A 9,708-nucleotide genomic window follows, 5' to 3' on the forward strand; every position below is an offset into this window, starting at 1 on the left:
CCCAGCCTGTCTCTTGGTCTCCTTCACAGACCCAGCATTTCTCAGCCCACATTGGCCACACAGTGCAGGGTCCTGGGGATTGGACGCTAAGCAGCCTGAGGAGCTGGTCAGTGAAGGGCAGGAGGGAGTCCACCCGGGCGATGGCCTGTCCTCTGAGACCTCCCTCACCTGAGAGGGGACTGTCTCACAGGGGGTTCTGAGCACCCCAAGGTGCCAGGGACTGGGCCGTAAGCAGGGCGAGAGCGGCCCTCAGGAGCTCAGCAGCCACTGTCCCCTCTGAGGACAGGTGGCTTTTAGGAGGTTCTGGAAGGGAGGGCTTCCCAGAGGTGATTCATAGCTGACGGCAGGTCCCCCAGGAGCAGGGCAGAGCCAGGGAGCTGCAGGGCAGCCATGTGGAGGGGGGACGGGGCCTGTCCAGCCACGTGGTGGTGACCACGGCTCCAGATGGCTCCTGCAGCTGGGCCAGAGCGCAGAGACCACAGGTGGGGGGCACCGCCAGCTCATGGCCACAGGGGACCAGCCTTGACACCAGACCAAGGGCCCCCACAGCTTGCCCTCCATAGGGGGCAGCAGCAGCACATGGGCGGGGAGGTGGCCAGCGTCCTGAAGGAGCCCTGGCAGGGGGCAGGACAGGGTGCTGTGCTCAGCTGTCCAGCCCGGTCGCCAGAGGCTCTCCACACCCTGCCCGCAGCTCGGGAAGCGCAGAGCCAGGAAGTCGGTGGAGGGCCAGGAGGCGGGCGGCTGGCAGACCGGAGCTGGGCCTCGCGGCCCCGTGGCCCCATCCACATTTGGCTGTTCCTTTGGGTGGCCCAGGGCGGGGCGAGGAGAGGGCCACAAGGAACCCCAGCTCTGGCCTCGCGTCACATCACCACCCAGCAGCCACACCACGGCTCAGACCAGAGCTCCACAGACCACGCTCCTCCTGCCTCCGGAGCCTCGGCCTTTCCCTGGTCTGTGCCACGTGTACACACTGGTCACCAGCCTTCCCGGCTACGTCACGGCCCACAGTTCAGAAGGAGCTAAGCCTAGAGTGGTGGCACACACCCGTGATCCCAGCCGCTTGGGAGGCTGAGGCAGGAGGTTGACACGTTCAAGGCCAGCCTCAGCCACTTAGCCAGGCCCTGTCTAGGGACGTGGCTCGGTGGCAAAGCACTCCTGGGTTCAGTCCCCAGCACCAAAAAGAACCCTCCTGGGCCTTAATCCACTGCCCGCTGTTGACAGGAGGCCCTGTGTCTGCAGCTGAAGGTGTCTCAGGACCCAGCCAGGCTGCACTGCAGTGAGGAGTGGACGGTCACCAGACACGGGGCCGAGGCCTGCACAGGGGCCGGGGCTCTGGGTTTAGCAGGAGCCCCCCACCTGCACAGATCAAGCAGAACGCAGGGGACTTGCCAGGCCCTTCCTGCCCCAGTCAGGCATGAGCTGAGGGTGCAGGGTCGGGGACGTGGCCAGGGGCACAGAGGTGGGTCCCGGGTCTGTTCCCAGACGGGGACTTCAGGATCCGTGGGGGCCTTGTGGCCAGACCTGCCCCCACCTGCTGAAGAAGGCAGGCTGCCCCGGTTGACCACAGCGGGGCCCTCGGGGATCGTCCGGGAGTCGGCCCCGGGTCCTGGAGGCCTCCTATGGGGGTCCTGGGGTGGGATCCTCACATCATGGTGGGGACACAGTGGAGGAGAGGACGAGGCCGCGGTCACCCCGGGATGTCTGCCTGGGAAGATGGTGGCGGGGGCGGCTCAGCATGGGCTGGGTGGTCAGAGCAGGCAGAACCGGCCACGGGGAGCCCCTTGGTGGAGGCACTCGGAGCCCGGCCCCAGGGCGTGGGCCGGAGCCTCCCTTCAGGGCCTCCCGGAGGCTGAGCAGGGGCCTTCTTGCCAGATGAATGTGGCATCGTGGCCCAGATCTCCGAGCCCCTGGCCGCGGCGGACATCCCTGCCTACTACATCAGCACCTTCAAGTTCGACCACGCGCTGGTGAGTGAGTGGGGGCCGCAGGGCCGGCGGGGTGGGGGGCGGGGGGCAGGTTCCTGGAACCTCACGCCTTTGCTTGTGGCCTGCAGGTTCCAGAAGAGAACATCACCGGGGTCATCAGCGCCCTGAAGGTCAGTCAGGCGGAGAAGCACTAAGGGCTCCTGCCCTGCGGCCGCCGGGCCAACCAGCCCCTCCCTGAAGATTGTTCTGCAGTATTTCTCCACGGACTGGAAAGTCGGCCTGGACCCTGAGCACGGGGCCTCTGGACACCCCCATTGCCAACCCCTCCTGCCTCCCGGAGCCCCCAGCCCTGCCAGGAATGACCGGCCTCCTGCCCTCAGACCCACCCCAGAAAATGGTTTCTGAGGCCCAGGGACCTGGACGTGACCCACTGCACATGTGGCCTCACAGGGCCTGGGGCAGGCGCCCGAGGAAGCCGGCGTGTCCTAGTGGGTGTGGCTGTCCCATCCCCAGAGTCGCCGTATGCGCAGCTCGGGGAGACCCAGGGGACAGGGACAGGTGCCCTGGCCGTTGGTCCCTGGTCGTGAGCTCAGGGCTGGTTCCCTCAGATGGACGCCTGTGGCCCAGCGGCCGGAGAGGCTCGGGCAGGAGCAGGCCGAGCCTGGGGGCACCCCAGCCGCCCAGACCCGCCTGCCAACACAGGGCCTGCGCCCAACGCCCAGCGTGTCTGCCAAGAGGGGCCCACAAGCACTCCCTTCTGGGGAGGAGGGGTCCCCGAGACCACCAGCCGCCGCCCCTGCCCTCCCTGCACCCGGCCTGGCAGGTGGGGCCTGGGGCTCCCGGAGTCACCCACCTCCCCAGCAGCCGACTAGACCAGCACAGGGCTCCCGGTGTCCTCCTGCTCCCCTGCCCACTCCTGGGGGCCTGGCTGCCCACCCGCCCCTGGGTGATGGCGGCGCCCCAAGTACTTGACCCGGGAGGCAACGCAACTGAGCCTTAATAGAGAAGCCGTGCTTTGTTTTAGTTTTATTTAATGTATCTGCGCCCGGGCTGCTGTCATGCAGTGTCCGTCCGGAGACGGGGCCTGTGTGCGTCCTGTCGGGTCCGAGGCCAAGGACAGGGTGAATGCCAGGCACTGCCTGCTGAGCTGGGCTCTGGGACGAGAAACCGCGCCCCGTGGCGCCCACCAGGGCTCCAGCCAGCACCGTTCTGTCTGGGCATCCAGGGGGCAGGGGGACCCGAGGGCCTGGGAGGTAGGAGGCGGTGGAGGCAGCCGCGGCCCAGGGGCAGGGCCAGCAGGACCCCGGGCTCGCTGGGGCTTGGCTGTCAGTGCTGTTCCCGTCGCGTGTCCTGGCGAGGGGTTGTGTGGACCCTGCTCCCTGCTTCTGTGATCCCAGAACCCACCCCCATCCATGGAGGAAGTTTTGGAACCCAGGTGGACACCTAGGGCGGGGCCAGCACACGATTAGAAACACTCTGTTTTTGAAGTTAAGTCATTTTGCACAAAACAACCAAATCTTGTAAATGGCTGGTCCCAAGAGGGAGGCATCCAGGCGGCAGGGCCACGGTCAAGGCCCTGAGTCCCCTCCTGTCCCTGGAAGGCCTGGTTCTCCGTGGTGCACTCCCCTGCCCGTCTGCTTCCCAGGTCCTCTCCTTGGCCCCTCCTGTGTGCGGGTGTGTGGCCCGGCCCGTCCGTGTTCCCCCTATAGATACCTGTGTTCTGTCGGTGGAGGTCCAGACTGTGCATGGCACATAGACTGCAGCAATATCATGTAACGGATTCTCTGTGCGGCCGTGGGCACGGACACAAGGGTCCCACCCTGCCCGCCTGAGCCTCCGTGTGTTTTAACCCCAGTACATAGGGCAGTGCGACAGGGAGACGCCGTCAGCAGGAAGACAGAACCAGCAGCCGGCAGAGCCAGGGACGGCTGCGGGGGTGGCCGTGGTCACTCGTGGTCCCTGCACCCAAATCCCACAGCCAAGGGCCCTGGACACCCTGATTGACTCTGGGGACACAGGTCCAGAGGCAGAGGAGGAATTGGATTCCTTGCTTTTTAAGAGAATGGCCCCTCCCCGGTGTCACTCCGAAGACAGAGGCCAGTGGACGGGTGACACCGCGCCTTCCTGGGCCCCTCTCTGGACGGCTCTCATGCAGACGGCTGCCTGATTTCTCTCTTTCTGTTTTAAACCTGCAAGCTTAGCAATCTCAGGTTCTTCTCCCAGGGGTCCTCCTGGGAACTGGCCCCTTCTGTCCCAGAGAAGCACGGACGGCCTTGTGTCCAGGGAGGGGTGAAGGCAGTATCCTCCAGCCGCCTCCCCAGGAGCTGCCCAGGAGCCCCGCTGCCTGGCCGCAGTGGCCCCTTGTCCCCCACTGTCCTGCTTGTGTTCGTGTGTGATAAGGGTGTGAAGTGGTCTCTGGCTCTGGAGGATGGGTGCCGTTCCTGGTGACCGTCTGTCCCGTCTGCCCTTGTCCTTTCCCATGGCCACCACTGTCTCCTGGTCTGCTGTTGTGAGGTCTCCAGACCCCACCTGGAGGGCCACGCGTTTCTGTGGGGCCCGCATGCCCGGGCTCCCTGCCCACTGCCAGCCTCCTCCGGCCCAGCCTCGGGTAGCCTGAGGAGCCTGCTGGTCAGCACCAGGTCCGCTTAGCTCCAGCCGATGGGGCTCTAGGAACACAGCCCGGCCACCCGGGCAAGGCAGCCTCGCAGCAGGTGAACAGGCCCAGACCCGCTACCCGGGCCCCACGAGTGTGCGTGCCCCAGGAGGCCACCTGGTGCCCAGTGCTGCCCAGTGCCGCTGGCCTTGGCCCACCCCTGCCTGATCCCTGAACCACAGATGGCGGGGAGCAGGGACCACCTCCCCTGGGGACATGCCCTCCAGCTCAGTCCCCAAAATGGGGCTGCCCCACTTCCCACGAAGCCCCTTTGCCCCCAGCCCCGTCCTGGTCCTGCCGACAACAGGCGTGGTCAGCCCTCCCCTTCCTCCATGGGGGTCTCCAGCCCCCTGAGAGGCGCTGCCTGCCCACCGCCCTGCCCTCTGCTCTCCTCTGCAGAAGTGGAGCAGTGACCCTGTAACAGCCCTGTCCCAAATTCAGGGACCCAGGGCTTCCCGAACTCCTAACCCCAGGCAGGCGACCCTGGTGGGAAGGGAAAGAGCTGACCCCACACTGCCATGTTGGGGGCATCAGAGGACACCTGGGGGTCAGGAGAGAGGACTCGGGGAAGGTAGGGAGGGCCAGGGCACTGAGCCACCAGCCCCTGCTGACCGCGTTCCCCAGGCAACTGTTAGGAGTCCCAGGGCCACCTGGGTCCTTCTGAGCCTCTAGATTGGACATGGGGACAAGGTCTGAAGGACTCTTGGGGAGCATGGAGCACCCTTGTCCAGTGGCCAGGGGTGGAGGGCCCTTGCATGGTGAGGCCCAGAGGGGGTGGGAATAGGGGCCACATACAGCAGCGCCCACGGCGGGCAGGTGGGCAGACAGGGCACCCGGTGCCCACGGAGAGGCTGCCCTGGGGCCCCTGAAGGTGTCAGGGTGCTGTGGCGAGAGTAGGCCCAGCCTGGAGGGACAGCAGGCTCCATCCAAAGGGGCAACCTGGAGGGGAGCTAGCCAGGGTGGCTGCTGGTGGCCCTAGTGGCCCGAGGACAGGCGGGGGGAACGGGCCCTGGCTGCTGGATGACTTCTCCTGCCTCGGAGGCTCATCCAGCTCTTCTTCCACTTTCAAGTTAGAAGTGACGTCCCTGTGACCTCTTTCCACCGGTGGGGAGGAGGCCGAGGGGTGGCCTTCCTACGAGGGCTGCTGTCCTTGGGAAGGCGAAGGCAGAGTCACTGGCGGAGGCCGCGGCTTGTCCTGGGCCAGGGCACCAGGTGTGCCTGCATTGGGGTCCCCTGAGCAGCCTGGCGGGACAGCTGGTGGCTTGTGGGAACTGTCCTGTGTGTGACCCTTCGTGCATGTGTGTGGGCGTGTCGCGTGGGAGCCCTGTGCACCCATGGGCGGGGCCCAGGTCCCGGCCAGACTCTGGCTCGGTCAGTACCCGCCCTGGAGCGTCCCTGCCCAGGGCCGCGTGTGCAGAGGCAGGAGGGTAGCAGCCCCCCATGGGCCCGAGCTCCAGGCGGGAGCAGAAACAGGACTCTCAGGCCCTGGTATTGAGACCACTCTGCAGGGGACCAGGGGTCCCTCAGGCCATCCGTGCAGCTGGCCTGAACTGGACCCTGTGTCATCGGGACCTGCAGACGGTGTCCACAGGGAGGCGGGGGTGTTGCCCCTCACCGTGGGGCTCGTCCTAGGAGAGGGTCCAGTGAGGTTCGAGACCCGGTGGGGACAGGGGTGTGGGCAGGCCACACAGAGACTCTGGGACAGTGGCCTCCTCCCCGCCTTGGTTTCCCTGCGTTCAGAAGATGCCCAGGGAGAGCGAGCATCCCATGGCAGGGGCTGCCTGCAGAGGACCCGGCCCTCCTGCGCTATGCCAAACCATTTCCGTTACCTTGAGGCGGGCGAGTGGGTGTGGGGGGGCGCTGCCGGCCTCTGCCCCGGGCCTCCACCCCGACCTCACTGGGGAGCCTCGTTGGGGGGCTGGGCGTCCTGCCCACAGCCCCTTCTGGGCCGCACCTGGCCTGCTGTGCCCGGGTCACCAGCAGCGGCACTTTGTCCACCCCGAGGCCTGGGCGGAGGGAAGAACTGGAAACCCCACCCCAACCCCGGGGCCTCACACTTACTTTCTTTGTCAAAGAAACACAAAACCCTCGAGATTCATGTACTGTATGGCGGAGAGAAAAGAGTACCTAATGTTCCCCAAAAGACAGTATATTTTGTACTTTGTAAAGTGTTAATTAAATGAAGGGAAAAAACGATGTCCAGGGCCATGTCTCATCTCTTCCCTTTTCTCCATATTGAGTCAGGGGACACAGGCGGGCTAGAGGGCAGAACAACCCTTTGGGTATTACACCCCAACTCTGATAAACTGCCTCCAGCATGTATTAGTTACCTGATGACCATGACAAGTTGTCCCAAAACAGAAGAAGATACATCATGGTTTCTGGGTCAGGAATCTGAAGGTACTTGACTCAGCAGTGCTGGCTGAGTCCCTGTGAGACAGCAGTTACCTCCAGTCTTGGTGTCTTAGTCTGTTTTCTGTTGCTGTAATAAAATACCTGAGGCTAAGTGCTTTACAAATAAAAGGGTTCATGAGTTATAATTTTGAAGACTGCAAGCCTAAGTATGGACAGCCCATCTGCTTGGCTCTGGTGAGGGCCTTCTGGCTACATCACCATGGCACGTGCAATCAGGAGCAATCATATGGCAGGACGGGAAGCCAGAGGGACTCAAGGGCCAGGCAGAAGCAAAGTGGCTAAACTAACAAGGGTCCTGAGAAGTGCACTTTATCGGGACAGCGCCTGCGACCCAACCTCCTTCCGCTGGGGCTCCACCTGCAGCAGCCTCCCCACATCACCACACTGGGGACCCCTCTGTTGAGGGGGGCGCTGCTTCCACAGGGGTTTATCCCGGGCCTGGCTGTGGGCAGGGCCTTGGTTCAGCACGTGGGCTCCCAGGGCTGCTCGAGTGGCCTCAGCAGGTCGCCTGGCCCCTTCCAAGCAGGAGAGTCCAGGGCCACGCAGAGGCGACACACCCTGCCTTCACCACGCTGCGGCCACCACGCTGTGGCCACAGTCCAGCTCTGAGTCAAGGGAGGAAATGCACAGGAGCCGGAGGCCCGGGGCTGGGGACTCCTGGGGCCATCCTGCAGGCCAGCCAGGTGCCCGCCGTTCCCTCCTGGCCACGGAGCTTCTGCCCCGAGCATGGAGCCTGCTCTGGGCTCGGCCCCAGGACGGGTGCCTGCAGAGCTACCCAGGCACCCCTCCCACAGGCTCTCAGGCCTTTGGCTCCTGCCCTCCTAGGTTGGTGCCATAGGGCTGCCAGGGCAAGAAGCAGGGTTGGAGCCAGTGTGGTGGCCGGCACCCGTAGTCCCAGCTCCTGTGGAGGCTGAGGCAGGAGGATTGTATGAGCCAGGAGATGGAGGCCAGCCTGGGCAACACAGCAAGACCTTGTCCAAAAAAAGGAAAAAAGAAGAGAAGATGGGTTTGGCTGCAGGTTCTGACCTTGAGCGCCCTTGGCCCTGCTCCTCTCTGCTCTCCTCCATGGGGCCAGGTGGAGCCAGGCCGGGGCTCACTCCAGGCCCCCTCGCCCCTGAGCCGCAGGAGATGGGGGCAGAGCACCAACCAGCCCCCACCAGGCGCGCCCGGCTCCACAGGGAGCTTCCCTTCTGGGGTCTGCAGACAAGGTCCTTCCCCACAGCCCTGGAGGTGGCCCAGTGAGGACAGTCACCCAGGGGAACTCAATCGCTTCAAAGCCTTCTGAACAGCCCCAAGGCCCCCAGAGCTTAGCTCCCACTTCCCACGGCACACTCAGCCCACCATGCTGGGTTCTGGGGACCCAGGGACCCACCGTGGCCTCCACACCTGGGCCTGAAGCCATGGGCACCAGCCACCAGAGGGAGTGCAGAGCCAGGACAGGCCACAAGGGGGTGCTCTGCACCTGCCCAGCAGTGGGGGACAGACCTCAAGAAGCCAGGGCATGGGGAGGAGCCTGGTTGGACCAGAGGGACCCAGGAAGATAGACCAGAGGGACCCAGGAAGATGGACCAGAGTGCAGAGGCTCAGAAGCAGAGGGAGCCAGGGCTGGGGGAAGAAATGGGGGAGACGGAGAGGCTGGGCGAGGCTGAGATTGGAATCCAGGGGGTGACCCAGCCAGCTGACCACCTCAGGCTTCTATGCAGAGTTCCAGGTTGCAGAGACAGATGAGGGGGAAAGTGGGATGTCCAGGGCCAGCGTCCTGCCTCATTTCTCAGGAGACAGGACCCGACTGGCTCAAGGTCATCTCCTGGTCCTTCCCAATGCAGGTCGGGGGTGGCAGGGCCTGTTCTGGAGGCAGAAGACCAGTGGGCGTCCAGCCAACTGCTCAGAACCATTATTTGTGCTTCCCTGCCTCGGTGGGGTGAACTCCGGGATGGCGCCTTGGCTGCTCCTTGGCAGGGGCTCAGCCACAACTCATGTCAGAAACCCTGGGGAGGCCAGGCACGGTGGCCCACGCCTGTCATCCCAGGAACTCAGAGGCTGCGGCAGGAGGATCACGAGTTCAAAGCCAGTCTCAGCAAAAGCGAGGCGCTAAGCAGCTCAGTGAGACCTGTCTCTAAATAAAATACAAAACAGGGCTGGGGACGTGGCTCAGTGGTCAAGAGACCCTGCGCTGGAACCAACCAGAGACCAGATCGGCCGGCCTTGGTTTCAACACAGTGTTTAAAGCTCCCCAACTTCTCTCAGAAACAGGAAGCAGAGGCCATGCAGGAGGGCGTCGTCTGGATCTTTTGCTGTTTGGTCTTGTCGTGTGGCCGCATCTCAGCATCTCAACAAAGGGCTGTGTAGGGAGAGCAACAGGCCTGGACACGCGGCTTGGGGGCGGTCTAGAAAGCAGGGTTGTCCTGGCAGGGACACAGAGAGGGGAGGGCAGCGCAGAACGGGACAGAAAGATGGAGGAGGAGCCTCACAGCAGTTGGTGGCGAGACATCATGTCTTAGACAGTCCCCAGGACTCCACTGACTGCAGGGGACGCAGCCAGCAGCTGTCCAGGGGCATCTCTGCCCACGGGAAGCCCTGCCGGGAGCTCCCACGTGTCCTGGGCACCTCCTGGTCACCACAGGGCCTGGCGTGGAGGCAGGGGCAGGCAGTTTCCAGCCAGCCGTTGGGACAGCCAGGGCTGCAGTGGGGGGGGGGAAGCACTGTGGACCCCAG

The 9,708-nt window shown here is 64.3% G+C and overlaps 1 protein-coding gene across 1 annotated transcript in view; it reads left to right on the forward strand.

Annotated features, from left to right (window-relative positions):
• Castor2 (cytosolic arginine sensor for mTORC1 subunit 2) overlaps window positions 1–6,774 on the forward strand; it is a 44,166-nt gene extending 37,392 nt beyond the window's left edge. The window contains exons 8-9 of the mRNA XM_076840820.2: window positions 1,873–1,967; window positions 2,054–6,774. Of these exons, the coding sequence (XP_076696935.1) occupies window positions 1,873–1,967; window positions 2,054–2,119 (161 nt within the window). The 3' untranslated portion in view covers window positions 2,120–6,774. The remainder of the gene's footprint in view (window positions 1–1,872; window positions 1,968–2,053) is intronic.
• Window positions 6,775–9,708: the final 2,934 nt, after the last annotated feature.

Source organism: Callospermophilus lateralis, chromosome 19 (genome assembly GCF_048772815.1).
Source record: "Callospermophilus lateralis isolate mCalLat2 chromosome 19, mCalLat2.hap1, whole genome shotgun sequence".
Classification (NCBI taxonomy): domain Eukaryota; kingdom Metazoa; phylum Chordata; class Mammalia; order Rodentia; family Sciuridae; genus Callospermophilus; species Callospermophilus lateralis.